The 21,857-nt window shown below is 42.0% G+C and overlaps 1 protein-coding gene across 2 annotated transcripts; it reads left to right on the top strand.

Moving 5' to 3' along the window:
• Positions 1-6,472: 6,472 nt before the first annotated feature.
• Positions 6,473-21,486, top strand: LOC134551293 (serine/arginine-rich splicing factor 5-like). 2 transcript variants are annotated; one of them, XM_063398743.1, is made up of 8 exons: positions 6,473-6,630; positions 8,793-8,931; positions 12,360-12,430; positions 12,677-12,760; positions 14,079-14,151; positions 17,952-18,025; positions 18,887-18,997; positions 20,022-21,486. In XM_063398743.1, exons 2-8 carry the CDS (start codon positions 8,806-8,808, stop codon positions 20,311-20,313), a joined length of 831 nt encoding a protein of 276 aa, XP_063254813.1. In that variant the 5' UTR covers positions 6,473-6,630; positions 8,793-8,805; the 3' UTR covers positions 20,314-21,486. The 2 variants fall into 2 exon arrangements, with proteins under 2 accessions (XP_063254813.1, XP_063254814.1); XM_063398744.1 differs by lacking the exon at positions 6,473-6,630 and adding an exon at positions 6,911-7,188.
• Positions 21,487-21,857: the final 371 nt, after the last annotated feature.

The raw sequence follows: 21,857 nt of genomic DNA on the forward strand, positions 1-21,857 counted from the left end.
CATTTTGTGTAACTTAGCTGTAATTGTTCATGTTGTTCATGTTGTTCATGAGAGCTGGAACTGAGCCGAAGCCTCCTGTATTGAAACCTGTGATACTGAGAAGCCTGGAGGGGTTGATATGAATTGTCAGTAATGTAGGACTTGGAGCCACCACAGCATTTAATCCACTTGCAAACTCATTTTCAGCTATGTCACTACTATGTTGCTGCAAATGGGACTGTCCTCTTCAAAGGTATGGTATGCTGATTTGCATTGCCATGTTTTAAAGTACAAAGCATGGGTTATCTGTTTGAAAGCGAAAATAGCAGAGAGGATGACTAGAGGCCTGAACAGATAATTTATACTGAAATTTGCCTCTGAATATCCATTGCCCTTGCTTTGGTAACCCTCTTTCCTCTTCCCTGTTAGCTGCCCTGTCCTTGGTTTGCTGCACCTGAAAAAGGATATTTGCACTGTCAAAAATGGGATTAAAAAATTGGATCTCTGTAGGTTGTACCTGCTCCCAGCAGATGCAATGATATTTTAGTAAATATTTATTTAAACAATAAAACGGGTGGAGGAGAATGGGACTATCTGTTGGGCTATTAAGTGACCACTGTCTAGAGAAAAGTTCCACGTTATTTTGGAAAAGGGGTGTAAAAGAGCATAGCTGTCCCTTGGGCCATCACTTTGGGCCCAGGTCTGCTACCACTCTGAGAATGAAGCCAAACTATGTTGAATGATCCTGGTGACAGTACTCTGCATGTCAGTGTTTGGAAATTCCAGAAGCCTTCATAAAAATCCTTTCCTGAGGTGGCAGTGTTGCAGTGTGTGACCAGGTTTCACACAAAACACCAGCTAGGTGTAAGTATTCCTAGTTTTATGACAGAAAGCAGGTGGCTCATCCCTGCTGAGACCATAGATGGGTGGCAATGTGTGGGCTCCAGCCTTGTGGAAGTTGGCACCCTAGCACTGGTGAAACTGGTGCTTTGGTGAAACTGAGATATCAACAGCAACAGAAGGGTCTGGCCTGTGCTTCTGAGTACTTGAATAGGGTTAAAAATATTGGCAATACTTGTGCCTAAAATATACTGGCATGTTCTTCTCAGGTGGCACGGCCTCTGACAAACTGGCTAGAGTTTACGTGACTGGCTGCAAGACATTCACCTTCCTCATTTGCAGCACGAGATTTATCTTGCAATTGTGTGGCCTAACAGTCTGTGGCAGTTAATATGCTGAAATGTGAAAAGAGCTTGTGGTATTAGGCTTATGGTTTTCCAGCTAACATGCCATTCTTTAGCCAAGGCCTGGCATCAGCCTTGATGAAATTCATCTCTGGAAGCAGTGTTTGCAGCTCAGTGACTGCCCTTTTGTCTGCCTGGAGCAGAAGAAGTGGACAGCCCACTTCAAGCTCACTCCCTCCATTCAGGGGTAAACCATTTTTGTCATTTCCCATACTCATTGTTTCAAGTGTGGAAATTGAAATAATAGTTTTTGAAGAAATTAACCAAGAAAGTCCTTTCCATGACTGTTGATAACTCTGGCTGCTGCGATCTCAGTGACCAGCTTTATTCAGCCTGACTGTCTGATAGTACAGGGGCAGAAAACACTCAAACAACATGGGTCTTGTCTTGCCTGCCAGAATGTCAGCCACATTTCCCAAAGCCTCTCAAATCTATCATGTGACCATTGCATGTCTTCAGTGCTGCCGGCATCTGGTTTGGAGCAGAGTGCAGGAGTAGAGCCAGGAGTCTCAGAAGACAATGAAAGGAAACTAGTCTGCAACCTTGCATGAACTTGGTTTCAAAGAAGTATTCATATATCCATGGAGATTCCCTCCAGAATCAGACTGACTGGTCTTATCAGGGAAATGAAGGAGAGGGTGGGGGGTTGTAATGGCTGTGAAAAGGAACAGCTTGAACTAAAATGTCTTTGTTAAGAAAACAGAATGGAAATATAATTTTCATAACATAACAAGAAGATTAGTTGTACATTACTTGCACTGCAGATACTGAAGTAGGACAGAATTTTTCCACCTCTGTGGTAGCCAAGTATGAAAAAACTTAATCCTGTTGAATTAATTAAACCCTTGAAGTGACTCTGGCTACTGAAAGAATTGCTACTGTGCAAACCCCTAAAATCCACTGCATTAGCACTAAGCTGCTGGGGAAGGCTTAGCATAGTAAACATAGATTAACAAAGTCTAGGGCATATCCTGAGGCAAACAGGTAATCAGAACATTCCCCGGCAGACACTGAGAAAATGTGCTAAGTGCTGCAGTCAGCAGAGAAGTCAGCCATTGTGAAAGATGAACTTGGATGATTGCATCTTGTACAGGGAGGGATGTTCTAAGGTCATTTCAGATAATTTAAATCTCAGCAATTTAAACCCACTGAAAATGAAAGGAGAAGAATAATCTTTTCTATATTCTGAGGCCTCAGAGCTACTGTAGGCTAGATCTCACCAATAAGATATTAAAATACATTCTTCCCATCTTTGAATACCATGCAACAGTCAGGAAATAGGATCTCAGCTTTATTCTCTGCTTTGACTTCTGGGACTTAGATGCATGAAAATACGTTGGCAGAAACTGCCCTACCTCCCATCACTGCTGTGCCTCTTCTCAGCAAGTCTCTTTACACCCACTTTCTATTAGTCAGTAGTTCACATCGTGGTGGCCTAGCCAGCATTCAAGCAAAATATTGAGGACCTCTCATTATCATCATGCCTCAGTGCCCCCGACCCTCAGACTGTCTGCAAAGGCACCATCTCTCACTACTGCAGGAAACATCAAGTGTTACTCCCACTGTGCAGATAAAGAAGGCACAGGGGGAAAAGGGCTACATGTCACTAGAAGGTAGAAATATGAAGCCTTTATTTACAATTTCAGTCCAGTGTCTGTTCATCTGGTGCTCAAGTCTGGTGATACTGCTCACTAGGCTTTTCCCTGGTGCACCTAAACCTTCTCTGCGCACCTCTGTTTGTGCCCTACACCACAACCAGCAGGAAACCTAACAGGCTGGGCCAGGGAGCATCTCCTCAGCCCTCACTTGGGCTCTCTCTGAAATAATTAAGCACTCAAGCAATAGGAGAGAAAGCACGAGCCCATATCCTCATGGTTTAAGCAATGGGTTTGCAGCAAGAATGCTACATTTCTGTCCCTGACAGGTATTTTTAGGTGTTTTCTATCAAACAGCCACAGGATAAAGACTCTTAGGATGGAAAACGGGCCCTAGAATGCCTCTCCCAGCACCCCAGCCACGAGGCCTCTCCTCACATTTGCTATCTCTCAGCTTTCTGCTCCACAGAGGCAGAATTTGAGTGAGAGCAGCCTCACTCCCTCCTCCACCACCACAGGCTCACACTGTGGTTGGGACACTGGTGGGTGGGAGACTGAACCTTCAGTCTGAGGAATACAGCAGACCTGAGCTTTCAGAGTAATGAGTATTTTAAATGATAAGCCATTTTGCAAAATGTAGCTGTTGGTCTGAACATACCTTGTGGCAGCCAAAGAAAAGAACAAGCCCTTGTTAGTCCTCGTTACAATCAGAAGTTGGCACTCTTCTTGGAGACAAGACCGTCCTTTGGATCCCAGGTGGAAGAAGGCTCTGGCTTCCCAGCTACAGGCAGGGGCATTTATGTTGAGCAGGGGCAGGATAGCCAGGCCTACACCTCTCACCAATGCTTCCTGGCAGCACCTCACTCGTTTGCTAGCATTTTTGGTCCCCAAACGTCCTGTACAAGACCTAGCTTTACATCTAGGCTTGGATTCTTTCTGGATAGCTAGGGCCTGTTAGGTGCTGCAGGGAAGGCAGCGGAGTGGCTATTGTCTCCAGCCAGAGGTGACTTGCCTGTGGTGCTCAGGAAGGTTCATGGTGGAGCAGTGAACTGGCCCAGCTCTGTCACCTTCCAGTCCGAGTGCTGCAGTCATCCTACAACTAGTTAAAACATTTTCCCAGACCATCCCCATGATTCTTAATTGCTGTTGTGGCTTTTTTGGTATGACCCTGTGGCTTTAATTTCTCATCGCAGAGATTTGCCTAAAAATAAGGACTACTGTAATCTGCAGAGTTAAGAAAGCTTTTTATACCTTTATTATTAAGCACATTCAAACATCATCAGCATCATCACCATCACTTTAATGAAGACTTTCTCTCCTCAATGAATAGGACATAATATTTAATCTGTGGTGCTGAGCCACAGCATTCTGGTTTCTGGGACAGAGAAAATAAAATTTCTTCAGAAGGGAAGTGAGAAAGCAGTTATTTTACCCCAACAATAAACAGATTGTGGTTTTTAAGTATTCTGATTCCAGATAAGTGTTTGTTTACATTTGTAGATGTGCAGTCAGGAGAGTAATAGTTTCCAGTGGGCTTTCAGATGTGCTTCTGAAAGACCAATCTTTTTGTGCAAGCAGAATAATGAGGGAACTGAAACACAGCATTATTACCAAAGTTGATTTTGCACGTGATAGCTTCCAGAAACACTACCCACACACAAGAGGCAATGCTGCAGATTCTCCTAGTGGTATATTTCATGTCTTTTACCACCCATGCAGAGCAGCCACAACCAAGAAAGGGAAAGCAGGCTCCAGCCTGGCTCAGGCACTACCAGAGCAGCCGGAGCTGTGTTCCAGATGCATAGCCGCATTCTTCCCTGCTGACACTATCCCAGAGGCTGCAGAGAAGCAGGATAAAACAAAAAATGCTTTAATTGGGCTTCTAGCATGACTTATCTTCATTACTGCCAGTAACTGCAATCCCTATTACATCCATACCATTCCAAGACTGCCACCTAAGGAGCTTTTTTCTGCTGCTGAGCTTCTTAACGCAGCAGTTCAAGCACACAGTCACACAGAGACTCTACTGCTGCTCCTGTAACATTCCAGCTCTGCCACCTACACAGAATTTGCACAAAAAGTCACAGCATTGCTATTTTGAGTGTCCTGGACTGTCTTATCAAATAAAGAAGTAAAGCAGCCTTACAACTAAAGATTGTGTTCAGAGTTGTAAGACATACTTGCACCAGCTACAGCTACCCAGGTTTTCTTTTTTAACCACAGCTAGCTGTGCTCTGTTGTCACATTTCTCCATTTTCTTACCAAGTAAGACTTCACATCAGCTGCCTTGTGACAAAAGTCAACAGCATCCTGGCCTGCATTCGCCAGGGCATCACGGGAGGGTCAAGGGATGTGATCCTGCCCCTCTGCACAGCACTGCTGAGGCCACAGCTGGAGTGTTATGTCCACAAAAGAGACATGGACCTACTGCAGCAAATCCAGCACATCACCACAAAGATGACTGTGAGACTGGAGCACCTCATACAAGGAGAGACCAAGAGAGCTGGGATTGTTCAGCCTGGAGAAGGCTGAATGTGTATCAATACCTGAATGGGAGGGAATGAAGAGGAGGGTGGCAGACTCTTCTCAGTAGTGTCCATGGACAACTGAAATGCATGGCGCTTCATCTGAACACAAGAAATTTTTTTTTTTCCACTCTAAGGGTGGCCAAACACTAGGTCAGATTGTGCAGAGGTCCAGAGAGGTTGTGGAGCCTCCATCTGGACAGATACTAAAAAGCTGGCTGGACATGGTCCTGGGCAATGCTGGGGGATTAAACCAGATGATCTCAAAGGGTCACTTCCAACCTAAAAGATTTTGTTTATTATACGGATGTTTAATGAACAGGTTATCTCCCTCCTACAGAGGGCAATACATTTGAATGATGCCTGAATTTAACATACAATATCATAAATGCAACTTACATATTTACTCCAAGTTAAAACGGGAAATCCAGACGTGATGCTGTGAGGCAAGGGGGAAAACGGGCAAACCAAACTGTAGCTTTATTTTAAGCATTTGGACAATGAAGACTTAACAAGTTACGCTACACTGACAAAACAGGTCATTTTTATCTTGGTCATCGTACTGTACACTGTCATTAATTACGCTGTAAGAAATCCATGATGTCAGTATATCCGACACTAATAAAGCAGCAATGTACTGTGCTGTTTATTAATGCAAACACTGCTTCTGCCATGCAGGCCCGGATCTTCACTAGACGCTTTTTGCCATCCAAGGTTTCCCCCTGGTGTCAGCGATTAACAAACAACACTGCGGCGTTGTCCGGAGGGTGCAGTTCTGTGTGCCGAAGGGAAGATGCTGAGGGGCGGGCCGCAGCACGCTTCTGCTGGCGAACTGCGCTGCCCAGTGCAACAGCTCGCATGAATTCTCTGCACGGCTGACTTTTCTCCGCCGCTTGTTCAGCAGCATTGTTACCCATCTGTTTTGCCATGTCTTAGTCGCAAAGCCCCAGGCAGTTCGGCAGGAACAGGCTGCCCGGGAAGCTGTGGGTACCCCATTCCCGGCAGTGTGCAGGGCCAGGCCGGGCTCTGAGCCCCCTGCTCCAGGGGAGCTGTCTGTCCCTGCCGCGGCCGGGCCTTCGAGCGGAGCGGCCTCCACGGCCCCGCCATTGCCCCCCCGCCTACATCTCCCGTCGTGCCGCGCGGCGCGCCGCGGGCGGGGCGGCGCGGGCGGCTGCGCGCAGGCGCGGCGGTCGCGCGGCGGTCGGTCGGTGGAGCAGCCGGCAGCCATTGTCGCCGCGGCCGCAGAGCGGTTCCCTCACGGCCCGCAGGACTCGCCGCTCCGCGACGGTGCGTGGCCGCCCCTCCGCGGCGCGGGAGGACCGGGGCGGGCGCGGGGAGCCACCGGCGGGGTTCTGGCGGCGGTACCCTGCGGCGGGGCGGGAACGGGCCGAGGTCGGGGAGCCGCGGGCGGAGGCCTTGCTGGCGCCGCGCGGCGCCGCAGGCCCGAGCGCTCGGCGGGGCCGCGGCTGGGGGAGGAGGGGGGGGGGAGGGCGGCGATCCATCGCTGCCCCGAGGGGGGAGGGCTGATCCCGGCAGGATGGCGAGGAGGAGCCGTCGCAGATTGGAGGCGAGCGCAAAGCTTCGAGGAGCCGAAGTGGCCTGCGCCGCTGTGTGGGCCGGCGCCGCGATGGCGGCGCGCCCGTGAAGAAGGCCCGGCTGCCTTGGGTAGGCCGCAGGCCTGGCGCAATCCCGGATCCTCTTGGCTTCTCGAAAGGAGGGAGGAGCAGATGGCCGCTTGCTGCGGGTCCGTGCTTCCCGAGGGCCTTTGCATTTACTGAATCGTCGGGGAGCGAGCTCGGTTTCATTGTGTTAGGAGGAACGTGTGACGCTCCGCGCCTCGCAGGTGTCAGTACAGATCTCTCATCCATTGTGCTCCCTGATTATGCGTAAATAAGGCGCGGATGGGTTGTTCGTATGTCTTTCGCGGTGTATTTGACAGTTTCGGTGGTGGTCATTTCCACCCACCCAACCCGTGTTCATTTCCGTCTGCGATTCTTCCCCCCCCTTAGTTTTCCTAGAACTAAAAATATCGAACAGCAGTTACGCAGCCCTTTTAATCTTTCGAATCTCTGTTGTTCCCAAAATGAGCGCTGTTGCCAAAGCGGCTGTTCTTGCCGTGTTTTAAAGCACACGGTTACGTAAGGCTGGCCTTCCTCTGCAAGGGCCTGCCTTTCCCTAATACCCACTGCTGGCCGGCAGTGTTTGCGGGTGAGGGTGCGCCAGGGAAACCGTGTGCTGGAGGAGCGGGCACTGCCCGGGGGAGCTGAGCCAGCCCCGCGCTGGGTTTCCTGTGGGCATCGAAATGGCGTGTGAGCACAAAGGAGAGAATGGTCACAAAGGGCAGCGCAGGCTCTGCCCACGTTCGGGGGTGGCTGGGACCAATCTGAGTAAGTGCTGGCACAGTGCAACCCCTCGCCCCATAAAACGCCCAGTACCCATGCCTCCAAAACTCTGCCGCTTCTGTGGTGGCATGGTAAGTCTGAGAAAAAGACTTGGAAAGAAAGTATTCAATAGAAGCCTAATGGGTGTAAGTTAACAGAGAAGGTATGTCACATTAATTCAAAACACAGCATCCAAACCGACTGGAATTATTCTCACAGCTAACATAACACGTTGATGTTTGCTCTGCCTGCTTTAGAGCCCAGTATTGTAGTGCAAGATCACGTCATATTTCCATTCCTTAGGGCTCGAATTCTTTGGTTTTTTCTATGACAGCAAGCTCATTGACTGAACCAAATAATTAATATTTTCCAGTTACAAGATCTTTATTTTTTTAAACCACATAAACTGAAAAAGTAACACCTTAATGTAAAAGATTGAGTTTTACATAGAACATCTCAAATTATATATCCTGCATCAGTAGATAGCTTCAAAAATTTCAATGCCTCAAATAGCCTTTTTTATTTTTGCCATTGTTGAAATCTCATAATGCAAAATTCTTCTTCAAAACCAGATAGACTGTTAAAATAAGTTATATTTATTGTTACTGCAAATCAAAGTAATTTGATGACTACTATTTATCTTTTCTGTGCTAATAATATTTTATTGAAGAGATTTTTTTAGGTGAAAGCAAAAGTTTTGAAAATGTTTTATATTGCTTGTTGTTATTCTAATGATTAGCATATTAATTTCAGTGGGGTTTTTTTTCAGCAGCTGCTAACCCAGTGAAATCTTTGAAGTTACAGATTTGGGATTTTAAATTTCATGATTAAGAAGTACAAATTTGGAAGTTCTTTGCAGATTCTGCTAGAAGGCAGCAAGACAGGATTTTATCACTTTTCTGGCTGTAGAGAAAGAGCCAGAAAAGTGATAAATACAATTTTAACCCGTATACCTGGAGGACACAAAATCAAATCCTACTTAACCAAGATTTCTGAGATGTAACAGTGATCTTAATCACCCTATTTTAAGTTTGTTAATCTGATAAATGGTGCCGTTTTCTTTTTTAGCATCAACCTTAAGATGAGTGGCTGCCGTGTCTTTGTTGGACACTTGAGCTCACGTGCTCGCGAACGGGACGTAGAGAAATTCTTCAAAGGATATGGTCGCATACGAGAAATCCACCTGAAAAATGGATTTGGATTCGTGGTGAGTAACAGCCTTGTTTTCCTTGCTCTTGCTTGCAGGTACTAACCTTGCTAGGATGATGTCAAGGAAAGGAAGATGGTTAAGATAATAGTAGTTGCAGTGGGAAATGGAAAATATTAATACACATTTCAGAATGTTTTTCGTAATTTTAGATTACAGTTTTGGCCAGATTTTGCTCAAAATCTTGGTAATATTGCAACTACATGAAATACATTGTTTGATCATAGTCTTCTGTGGATTTGAAATTTATCCCTCATTTCTGAAGACATGTAAATATCCTATTATGATAGTACAAAATTTTGCAGTCTTTACTGGGAAGTAAAGTTTACTCAGAACCACTTGAGCTCCTCTCACACCCCTTGGTCATAGTTCTTAAAATATGACCTAAAAGACATAAAAGCAGAGTAATTGGCTAAGACAACAGGTGTAGTAGGTGCTGGCTGGTGGATTCAAGCAGCACAGCTTTGAAGTCTTGTGCAGCTAAAGTCCAACATACTCATCATCGGTACATGTTTATTAAGGCATATATGTCTGTCAGACTATTAAAATGAGATAGATAGTTCATTGTATCTCAGTTACCTACCTATCTGCTCCTGAATGTCCAAATTTTGCAGCTTTACAGGTTCACAGAGTGACTCGGGATCAGCCTGTGTTTTAGCTGTTATCTCATGAGGGTTGAGAATTAGCTGTTGTGGAGTTCAGACTTGAAATGCTGATACTGCCCTCACACTATGGCTGGCTTACATGCCACTCTCCCTGCCAACATCAATCCCTTGAGTGAAGTTATTGCAGAAGAACAAAAGGACAGGCTTTGCCTACTTCAGTTTCATATGAATATTGCTCCGTACCTCCTGCACATGGTGGTTCCTGGTTCCCCTGCATTATGAGCTGGTTTTGTTGACTGCCAGTCAGTAAATACCTGTCTCTTGGAAGTCTGGAGGTAAATGGCTGATGGAGACACGAGCCTGAGTTTATTTAGAGTGCTCTTTCCAATTGCTGCTATTTCTCAGTCCCCTTTCCTTGAGTGATCCTCTTCTCATTCTGGGAAGAGCTGTTGACTCACTCAGGAACAACTTCTGTTCAATCTTGTAAGCGAGTCAGTCAGTCCTCCTTCCTCTCTAGCTCTTAGGTGGAACCATTTTCTTTCCAAAGATCACTAATAAGCTTGATTAATTGTATCGTAAATGAAATAAAATAAAATAATTAATTGTTTTCAGGATAAATTTTTTTTCTTTGCAGCTGAACAACTTTCCCTCCCATACTTGTTGTCCCATTGTTGTGCACCCGTATCAGAAATCACTTCCATTGTTTGTGTAACTGCGTTCTAGGTTTTGCAAGACTCTGGATTCTCTTGGAGCTACCTTTGCTTCCTGCTGAACAAGCACAGCTCTCTCAACATTTCTTTGCTATCCAGTCTTGTGATGAGTTTTGGTGGCCCTCTGCTGGGTCTCAGTCCAATTTTTTAATGTCTTTTATGAGCTGGAGGGACCAAAACTGGACACAGTGTTCCAGGTGTGGCCTGACGAATGACAAGGAGGGTGGAATAATAGCAGCCCTTGGTCTGCTGGTTGTACTCCTACTGCTGCAGCCCCGGATGCCATTTGCTTTCACTGCAGCAAGGCCACGCTGCTGAGTCATGCCTAGCTGACTCTCCACCAGGATTTCCATGTCCTTTTCAGCAGAGCTACACTCCAACACACAGCCCCCAGCACACTTGTCTTCTGCCACACACAGCACTTGATGTTTTATCTTTCGTTAAGACTTGTGATTCTTGTTTGCTTAATCTTTCAGCCTATCAAGGTCTTTATGTGGGATGGTTTTTCATTCTGGTATATCTACTTCTCCTCCCACTTTGGTGTCAGACACAGAATTGGTGAGGCTGTGCTTGATCCTGTCATCCATGTCATTTATAAACACATGGAATGGCATTGTCTTTCATGGCACTTCAGTGGCCATGTGCTGTCAGTTTATCTTTATTTTCAGTTATTTAAGACCTGTATTTATAAAACATACTGCAAAAGTGAACATTTGTTACAGTGTTTGAAGCATGTGTTGTTGCGCTTGATTAAAGTGATTGCTTCATCTTTGAAATTAATTCTATTTACTTAAATTTTGTAGATTTCAGGGCATAGTGTTTTCCAGTTTCAGACCATAAAGCTAGATAGACTTGCAGATGTTCAGTTTGTTAGAAAGCAGCTGATGTGATGGGACTTTTATTTACTGACACTTTTAAATGCTGGACCTAAATTAAGTGTCTTAAGATAATCTTTGCATCATCGTGCAAGGATGTGTGATGTTTCACTTGGTAGTGAAACAAATTTCAGTGCAGAAGGGGGAAGATTGCTTAAGCCAGTATTGCTTCTGAAAAGCAGTTTATAATTATGCAGACACTTCCTTCAATTTGAGAAGCTTCTTCTGTGTTTTTAATTCCTTGCAAGCTGCAGTTCCACCATTTTTTCTCTCCATCTGCACTGTTGCTGCCAGCGGTCCCTACCCAGCTGCCTGTTCTCTCTGCTTTTTTCTTTTCTTTGTCCCTTTGCCTCTCATGTTGTTGCTGCAGTTGTCCAGCCACATATAATGAACCTACCTGGGAAGCTGATCTGGTTGAAAAATAACACTTTTTCACCCCACCTCCTGCACAAAGCGTGCTGTTTTCATCTGGGTAGGTTTCTTGACCTAGTTTCCTGCAGAGCTGTACAAGCAGCTTTGCCAAGAGCCAGTGGGCTGGGTAGTGGGCAGAGGCTACTGTGGCTGACTAAAGCAGCATTTCTGCCAAAAGCAAAGTGACAGATTCCATTGCAACAGTAAATGGAATTATGCTTGTTTAGCTGATCTGGACCCACAGGTGGCCAGTGCTGAAGAAGGGCTTATGTTCTATTCTCTTCTTACGTGGGCACCTCTTTGCCCAGCTGGTGAACTGAATTCACTCAGCAAAAAAATAAGGGGTTTTTTTCTGGTTTACTCTTTCTTTGCCGCTTCAGTAAGAATTTAATCTTAAGAGAATATCAGAAGTGCACAACTCTTCTGCATTTGATCAGCTCATGCTGTTACATTCCATTTTCCTGTATGTGGAGCTGTGTTTTAAACTGTATGCCTTGAAATAACTTCCTCCAACCTTCCCCAAAAGTATTTTAAATATTTCTCTAGCAAACCAGGTAATTTAATTAATTTATGTAATATAGTTCGTGCAAATAGTTATAGTGAAACAAGTGGGGAGGCAAAGGGAGTTTGTGGGATGGAGGGAGAAGAAATTATCATGAATAGGAACATCTTGGCTTTTCAGTCATAAATGTTCTAGGAATTAGCTTCCTTATTCAAAGTTCTTGGTGATACTTGCTGTAGAAATGTAAAATTTTAAAGAAAGCATTTTTATTAGTATTTGCATATCCTCTGAGAGAAAAGACTTTTATTCCTTTTTTTCTTTTTAGGAATTTGAAGACCACAGGGATGCTGATGATGCAATTTATGAACTAAATGGTAAAGAGCTGTGTGATGAAAGGTAAGTGCGGAATTACGGACTCGTGACAATTTTTATGAAAATCCAAGGGAGGCAAATGAGAAAAAATACTGGTCTGACTCTTTAAGAAATGACAGTGGTTGTGTTATAAATCATTGCTTGCAAGGGCAAGATAATTCTTGTTTGTGGACATTTGCTTCCAGTTGTGAAAGATTTAAGTCAATGTCAAGTACTTAGAGTTTGTTGTTTTAATTTTTATGTGCTTGTTTTGTTTTGTTCTGTCCTAAGGGTCACAATTGAACATGCTAGAGCCCGAAGAGGAAGGGGAAGATTCTCACAACGGTTCAGTTATTACTCGTCAAGTGGATCTAGGTAGGTGGTCTGGGCTTTCTGTCCTGTGCCTCTTCAAATAATGAAAGAACTGGAGTTTTATTTTTGTGATTTAGGGGTCTGGCTCTGTTTCTTTGTACACCTTCACAAAAGGAGTTCTGTGTCCTCAAACCTTGCAGGTTCATTACTATTATTTGCCTTCTCAGGCTGAGGAGAGGGGATTTTAAAGCAGTTTAACTGTCTTGGAGAGGTTCACAAACCTATTACAAAATGTGCCTTTGCCATACTGTAGGCACTATGCTGGTCTTGCTTCCTGCTGTTATGTAAATGATGTGAAGGAGTATTGCTGCAGTTGGATTGGCTGATTTTAACACTAAGTCAAAAAAAATGCAGAGCTTCTCTGTTGCGGATTTTGTCACCAAACTGAGCTTACATGATAGGTGGAATTACTGTAGAGCAATAATTCAAGGTATTTTCTGTCTAACCAAGTTTTCACATTTCCAGTTGTATGGTTATCAAAAGGCTTATTTCAGCACAGCCTAGAAAAGGAGCAGTGCTAGGGCACAAGATACACACTTCTGCACTTCTCACTTAAGCTTGCTGGCCAAGCAGAAGAGTCTCTCTCCAGTGATGGAATGTGAAAACCAGGACACAGCTCATCTCTAGAATACCTCTAGAGGACACGCAATATTTGTGGAGTTGTTCACTTTCAGTGAACCTTGTGCCAACTTGCAGTGGAAGTTCTGCAGATTTGCATATATTCTACCAGACAACTACACATTACATCTTTGTACTTCATATCTGCCTGTGTGAAGGAGGTATGTGTGGAAGAATTTACTCTGTAGAAACATTCCTAGCTGTGGCCTATGCAGAGGAGAGTTTGGAAGAAAGACCAACATACAAGGAACATCAACTTGCACATTTGTTACAAAGTCAGAATTACTGCCAGTTACCAACCACTGTCTGGAATATCTAATTTGCATATGCAGGCATCCTGATCAGACTTTTCTTACTTTAGTGGCAGTAACCTTGGTGTGGTATATGTCAGGCTGCCAGTGCTAGACAGGAAGAGACTTGGTTTGTAATAATGGAAAGATGAGACTCATCCTGCCAGTTTTGTGACTCTGGGTCCTCTTGTTTAAACACTTGGAAGATCTGGATGTTCTGAAAAAAATTGGGACACTCTTCTAAGGGAGTCTTAAATATACTCTTGATTAAGAAGAATCAAGTGTGCAGTCCAGCAATAAGGAAATCACTTAAATCTTTTAGTAAACTGTAGCAAACGTCAGATTTCTAAAGTTTTAAATTCCTTTATGCTGGAGATTTTTTTTCTTTCTTTTTTTCCCTTGAATTCTTGCAGCCGGTATGGGCCTCCTGTTCGTACTGAACACAGGATCATTGTTGAAAACCTTTCATCCCGTATCAGCTGGCAGGTGAGTTAGCATCTTATCGTCTCTTTTTTACAACTCATTTTACTACTCCGTAAGTAGATTGCTTTCAGCCTAATTTCTTAATAAAGCCATCATAAATATTTAATGGGAACAAAAAATAAGAAAAAAGCTTCAGGGATTGCTAAAAATTAGCATTCAAGCACTTACAGATGTTTTGTCTTTCAAAGCTGTGCAAATAGTTCTGTAACTAGATTTTGTAGTTGGGAACTGATTCTTCTGTTTGCCAACTGATACAACTTTGGAAGACTCTAGATTGTTTCTAAAGTATTGAAACATTGCATTTGTTCAAACTATGTTGTCCTTTTGTATTGTTACACCTGGAAGTGCATGCCTTTGTTTTGATTGAAATTTATAGTCTTTTCTTATGTTTTGCAAAATATTTTTGTGACCCAATTCATGATTGATAATTCTGGTAGTGCATCATTAATGGAGGGAATTTTAAGAGAGCTGCTGTGTCGAGTATATTTATTGTAGATTTTTTTTAACCCCCAAACTTTCACTACTTGACATTTGAAACTTTCTTGCCACCTTTTTTGTTGTTGTTTTTTCACCTCTAGCTAACGTTTTCCTAATATTTAGCAGGCTTTTAACAGAATAGGCATGTAATCAATTCTTTTAGTTGTGTTCTGTGTAGTATATACAGTGTACAGAAAGTTCATTTTTTAAGGACATAGCAACAAATGCATTTGCAAAAGGTGAGTGACTAGTGGAGTTTAGTCTTGTTCATTAACCTTTATGTTTTTTGAACAAAGAGACTTTAATCAGTGTCCTGAAAGATGCAGAGGAACATGTTGAATGTTCAGAGGCTTGGTCTTGGAGGTACTTCCCCACGAGGAGGCTTCTTGGCTTGCCTGGAGCTTTGCAGATCCGTTTCATAAGAGTTGGGTGCAATCCACGCAGATAAACGGTTGAACTCAGTTTGTTTATCTTCTGCATAACAGGTTCAAAGGGTTCGTAACAGTACAGTTGTGTTAATTATTGAATAACCCAAAAACCCCAGCTGAGTTGATGTGATGATCAACTGGATTTAATCTAAATAGCTTCTGGGTATGCTGTGCAGTTACATACATGAAGAGATTGTCACTCGGAAACGACAGTAGGGACCAGCGAAGTAAGCTATAATGGAGTGTTAAGGAAAAGAAATCCTTTAATACTGTTTAGTGTGACATGCATAACTTGAAAAAAATTAACATTTTGTAGCCTTCTTTTACTTGTGAATATTTATAATGGCTTTATGTGTACTTACATTTTAATCTGAAGCCCACCCAATTCAGATTTCATACAGGTGAATCTTTTAATATTCTAATAAAGTGTTTCAATGTCTCTTAAATATCTGTTAAGTTAGCATAAGAGACTTTTTGGTACCTGCCTAAATAGACATCATTCGAAGGTAACAACCATATGCAATTTACTTTTGAAGTTTTACTGCTTTGGTACTGATACATTGTTTTAACTTCTAACTGTGCTACTTACAACACATTAAAATAGCTAATCCATTAACAGTAGTGCCATTATTCTTCCCTTCTAATCCCTGCTAGGAAGCACACTCATGGAACCTTGCTTTTAAATTTACACACAGAATTTAATCTTTGTTATGTCCAGGTCCCCATATCTTGAGAATATCTATCTCCCTTAAAAGTTATTGTGTTGGGATATTTAAAATAATTTAAAATAGAAAAATCCAGAAAAATGTCTATTTGGATCAGTTTCCTCAGATTGTTGACTATATTGTTAATAGATAATCCCATCTCTAAATAGTAGACAAATGGTTAGAACTCTCCTTTTTTTTAGCAAACATACATTTCTGCATGGTCAGAGCTTTGCAACCACCCTTAACAGTTTTTCAGTATCAAATTTTCAAGCAGTTGAGAAAAGTAGGTCTGTGTTACACCAAGATGTATTGTTTAATATGATTTTCCTATTTATGGTTGTCCTACACCTTATTTCTCTTTACTGCTAAGGACAACAGGGTTTTCTTGTGCTATTTAGGGTGACCCAGAACTGTAAACTTAAGATAAAATTTGATTGTTCCACTGGTCAGGTAATACCAGGTAACTTTGAAACATGCCCCTAATAAAGGATGTTGAGCTTTTATAGCACATGCACACTTCCTCTCTTTTAAGCAATCATGTTGGCATCTTAATCATGTTGACACTGCAATTACAAATGATACTTCACATTAATGTTCCTTAGGATTCAGCATCTAGTGTTGCAAGACTGTGGGAGCCTAAAGTTACTGATGTGGGAAATAATTATGTAGATAAACATTTTCTAACTTCCTTTTGACTTACCAGTCGTGGTCTGGTTAAATTCTCATTGACTTGAGCAGAGCCAAAATTTTGTCCATCATCTAAATTGAGGTAATTTGAAGTATTGTTTTCAGTGGTACTCATAGGGACCAGTTTTCATTTGCTATTAGGGTTTCTTTGTATTAAGACCTGTAAAACAAGGGAGAGATCTACTAGTTTGAATATGCCAGTTTTTAACATGAAACTATTGAATTAAAATACTAGATTTAAATACTAGATAAAATACTAGAACTAAGCTTTTTTATATTCTGTGGCAAATGTTCTAAAGTTTTTTCTTGGCTTTTTGTTTTGTAGTCTTCTGTTCCTTAAGTGTATTTCTAACGAAGTGCATTTTGAACCTCTTCTAACAACCTTGATTTGGTTAACCTTCATTTTTCTTGTGTGGAGGAAAAAGAACCAAAGATTTGGGGGTTTTCTAGTGGCTGAAATTCTAGGGTTTGGCCTGTTCTGAATTTTCCTTTTGGTTCCTATGACACTCCTGTTTTTTGGCAGTCTAGATCTTGGTTTGCCTGGGTTTGATCTCGATTGGCTAGCACAGATCATCCTCGGGTTCTTTAGCCACTTCTGGAGACTGGAGACTATGTCCAGTGCTTTCAGGGCCTCTGGTACCTCCGTGAAGCATATTGCTATGAGCCACCACTGCCTTTCTCATGTAAGAGAGTTCCTCTTGGCCAGCTAGGTATTGGACAAGCAACTCTTTGCTTAAGGTACCTTCTTATATCACCTGCCACTTGTGGTGTGCTGCGGTAAGTAGTCTGGGATTATAAAATACCAGATACTGTTGGGTAAAAGTGCTGCCTTAACTTAGACAAATGTTTAGCTTTTTAGTGACCTCTTGCATTATTTGTTTGTGCTTTCTCCTGTTGCTAAGCAAGTGATTTTACTTGCCCACATTTAGCCTCTGTTAAGTTTAAGACAAAGGATGTCTATTGATGTGACACTGTAGCGTGGCGGATACTGAAATGAAACTTAAGGAAAAAAAATTCCCTTGTAAAATTTTTAATTATATTGTAATTAAACCTTTTTTGCTTTTAATTTTGCTTTGAAGCTGGGGGAGGTGAGCATAAAAGTTGAATTTGTCTACATTTATTGGAATGTCATTTAACTGGGGCGTTAGTTATGAAAATCTGCATTTAATACTATTGCACTTCTCATCTCCTATAGTTCTGATTTCAGGGGACATGTTGGTATTTTAAGTATTGCATTATGTTTTCATAACAGCTGGTTTTGGGATGTAGGATTATCTTGAAAGCAGTGTTTTATTCACTGTAGCTGTAAAATGATGGATGCTTTCTGTATGCAGCTGCTATTACATAAGCTGTTTCAGAAACTTCTTTCTAAATGATACGTATATTTTTCTATACAGAAGGTAAAAAGCATTAGGCAGTTTTAGGAGAGAAAGTTTTAGGGGAGTATTCTACTACCTGACTGATTTGTGTCCTGTTCAAACTAAAATGTTAACTTTTGCTGTAGGACTTGAAAGATGTCATGAGAAAGGCAGGGGAGGTCACCTATGTGGATGCACACAGAAACAACAGGAATGAAGGGTAAGTTCATTTTGTGTGATATGATAGCTAAAACTATTAAGGGCATGATTTTTCTTGTAATACAGAAGAAATTAAATTATGGTGTGGCTTGGATGCTGAAATTACTCCAGTTAAAGAACCAAAACCATCCAAAACACAAACTGTCAGTAAGTTGGAGTTCAGTATTGAACTCAGTTCTCTATCGTGAAAGCAGAAAAGGAAGGGAGAATTCCTTTCAAATTTTAAGTCCTGCTGTCTTATTATTGTATAATAATTTATGATCTGAGGCTAAAATACCTCCTATGTGTGGCTGCAGTCAAAGTCATGAGTAATGAACGTGACCAACTTCCATAGGGAATACCTACCTGCCCATTCTCCCTGCTCAGTCCTGCAGACTACAGAAGTCCTGCACAGCAAAGCAGGAGAGAAGGAAGTGTGAATAGAGCGTCTGGCAAAACTCCTCTAGCACCGCTGCAACCCAGTGCAACTTAGACCCTTACCACAAAGACTCGATTTTTCTATTTACTGTTAAAATTGTTAAATTGGGCAGAGGAGTCTGCAAATGTACTTTGTTTCATGGACAGCTTTGGAATGCAGCTTAGTGGAGGACTGAAAGATATTTCCTCAGCTGGTGCAGGTTTATGTAGCTTCCTGCATTTTCTCCATCTCCTTGCAGTTCTGGTATTTATTGTTTAAGAAGATTTGAGAGGTACGGATGGCTAGCACTGTTGGTGTCATATTTTCCTATTAACCCTGTTAAAAACTAGCTTTCAGAAGATAAAACAGAAAGCTGTGAATCAATGGATTGAAAAGGGCCAGACTTACTTTCCGTACTTCGTTTGTTTCTCTGAAACTTATCCTTTATTCCATTATGGTATACAGGGTTGTGGAGTTTGCATCTTACAGTGACATGAAGAGTGCACTGGAAAAACTGGATGGCACTGAGCTGAATGGACGCAGAATTAAACTGACTGAAGACCACAGAAGGCATAGGTATGTCACCTGACATGATAAAATTCTGCTGAGGGCATGGATTTGGGTAGTATTGATGCCAAAGTTTGATTATCTAGGTTTTGGCCGCAAGCGAAATACCACTGCACAGAACCACTTTTTAGCAATGTAAACAGCTTAAGATAAGAACTAACTTGCTGAAACAGGGTAAATAGAACACTTTTGGATGAGGATAAAGATTTTTTTTAAAGACTAAATGTGGTATTGTAAAGAAAGAACTTCTTAAAAACACAAATTTTGATATTGAAAATGTTTAATTTAAAGGACAACTGTTTCACAGTCCTGTGAAATGTTTCTCAAATAGTTGTGAAGCCAGCTTGTTCATGAGAATGAAAGAAAATCAGTTAGCTTGCTTCCATTATTCCTAAGCAGTTCTGCTGTTCAGTCATTAAAAAAACATGTTGGCTGCCACCTCTTTCATTGTCTCCCTTAAAAATAAATCCATTTCTTTCTGTAAAAAAAGGGATGCTTTACTAGTGAAGGTGTTAATTCTAAGGCCTGAAGTGTGCTGGTGATCCACACCTTTAGAGACTTTCTTAGCCTCTTAAAAGAAGCACTTAATAATTTGCATGGCATTTTTAGAGAGAATGAAAAACACAGGTATAAAGTTTCATTTCTGTGTTTTTCATGCTATATTAAAAGATATTTCAGGGCAGAGACTAGGCAGACAAAGAGTTCTTCTTTAATAGAGACTCCCGTGCCTAAAAATCGGTTTCTCTCCTGGCAGGAGCTGGGGAGAGGCATGTTTTATTAGGCAGTTCATATTTTGCCAGCCTAGCAGAGAATGTCAAGGCCAGAAGTTCCTGATAGTGTTTACCTAGGAAGATACTGTCATGATGGAGCATAGCAGAAATCTGTGCAGCGCTGTGAAATGATGGAATGCTGTGCATAGCGCTTTCAGGTGTTCAGATGGATATGCTAAGCACAGAGAGTAGCTGAGAATTCTGTGTGATTGTTTTAAATTCAGTAAGAGGTGAGACTACAGCTTTTAATTATGTTTCTCTAGAAGCAGATCTCGATCAAGGAGTTACTCAAGATCTCGCAGCAGGTCCAGGTCTACAGGATCTTCCAGATCGGATAGCCGGTCCCGGTCCCGGTCCAGGTCCCGGTCCAGGTCCAGGTCTCGCTCTCGATCCCGCTCTCGCTCTCGATCCCGCTCTCGTTCTCGCAGTCGTACTCCTAAAAAGAGTTATTCCCACAAAAGCCACCGCTCCAGCTTGATAGCTTCTTCCCCCTCTCCCTCTTCTTCTAAAAGAAAATCTCGTTCTAGGTCGAGCTCTGCTCATAGCCGTAGTTAACTTGCTCTGAGAGATGTTAATTAATTTGATTCAAGTTTCTTGAAGACTTGAGACAAGTTGTGTATGAGAACTGGGAGGGGAAGAGTTAACATGATGAAAGGGTGACCTCCTCTTACATTGCCAAAGTGCCTGTCATCAAATAGGCCATCTCTGTGAGGAGGGGCTGGCTGTCAGCTTTCTTCTTTCAGTGAAGTCTGGAGTGGGAAGTCTTTTTTATTTTTTCCCTGCTATTAGTAAACATTTCTATCATAGATATATTATGTACACATAATGCTGAGGTAATGGGATGAGACAATACGCTGCTTTCTCCCTCTCTTGCCCCTACTTTCCCCTCCACCTCCAAGGCCTTTGACTTCCAAAATACTATGTTAGCTTTTGTCCTTGGTATTAAGTCCGAGAACAGGAAGTATAGATTTAATTCCTTTAAGGTTCTGTGGCTACTTTTCTGTGCGAGAATGAATGGACCAGATGAGATTAGTTTAGAGTTCCCCTTTTTCCCCGTTGCTTGGCTTAACAGGCTGTTTTAAGTTCCAGCTTTACATGACCTTGACAATATGCTTAATTTGCAAAAGTCTTTCAGGAATACACATTGGTTAGTTGAATATTGCTCACTTGGATAGTGAATTAATACAATGTTAAGCAGTAATGAAAGCTGGAATTTTCTGTTAAAATGAGACATACCATCCAGATGTCAGAATTATTGGGAATCCATGGTAATAATTTTACAGTAATTCACTAGTATGTGGTATTGTATGTATAGGCCTTATTTGACAGGTGACTTCATAAAACTGCACAAAAATGTCAATATGCATGTCCATGTTTTTTGATGTTTATAAGTGACATAGCTTTCATTCCCAAAAGTGTGATACTGAATAACATGTGTCTGACTAGCAATAGTCTTGATGGAAAGGAAGGTTATTTTAGTAATGAGAGCGGCAAAAAAATCCCAGGAAAAGTGTAGTCAAAATCTCCGGAATGCACAGTTGTTTTGATTAATAGAAATTTCCACTGCAAATGCTGTTGTTCTTACAATTTGGAATTAGATTTTTTTTTTAACTTCTGTATTGTCAAAGAAGGGAAACATTTTTGGAAAAAATATGTAAATTAATCCCAAAGTCTTACATGTATTTAAATGTACCATTCCTAATAAAATCAAACCTTTTTCTGGCTTAATTTGCAGTTTTATTTAATTGTAGTTGCTGTTGTTCACACAATCTGACCTGATCACAAAGAGATTTATCTGCTGGTACACCTGTATAGAAGTAAGAAAATGTAAACCACAAACCAGTTGTTCTATGTAAGGATCAGTTGCTGACTAACCGGAGGACAGGATAAGATTTTACTGTCATGGCCAGCAGTGGCTGTTGCCATAAATGGAAAAAGGATTCTTTCTGCAGTCCTTGCAAACAGGTTTGTGTGACACCTTCCGCTCTGACAGTTCAACAGAGGAATCAACAGCCAAATGTCCTGTAGGTAAATCCATTTGTCACTTTGGAAACACTGTACTAGAGACTCTTATATTGCCCACATAGCTTGTGTACATG

Source organism: Prinia subflava, chromosome 5 (assembly GCF_021018805.1).
Source record: "Prinia subflava isolate CZ2003 ecotype Zambia chromosome 5, Cam_Psub_1.2, whole genome shotgun sequence".
In the NCBI taxonomy this organism is placed as follows: Eukaryota; Metazoa; Chordata; class Aves; order Passeriformes; family Cisticolidae; genus Prinia; species Prinia subflava.

Excerpts from the sequence above, each read along its gene's own strand:
- LOC134551293 (XM_063398743.1), top strand. The coding sequence starts at position 8,806 with ATGAGTGGCTGCCGTGTCTTTGTTGGACACTTGAGCTCACGTGCTCGC. Across the intron at positions 14,152-17,951 it reads CATCCCGTATCAGCTGGCAG|GACTTGAAAGATGTCATGAG; the intron begins GTGAGTTAGCAT and ends CTTTTGCTGTAG. Across the intron at positions 18,998-20,021 it reads GAAGACCACAGAAGGCATAG|AAGCAGATCTCGATCAAGGA; the intron begins GTATGTCACCTG and ends ATGTTTCTCTAG.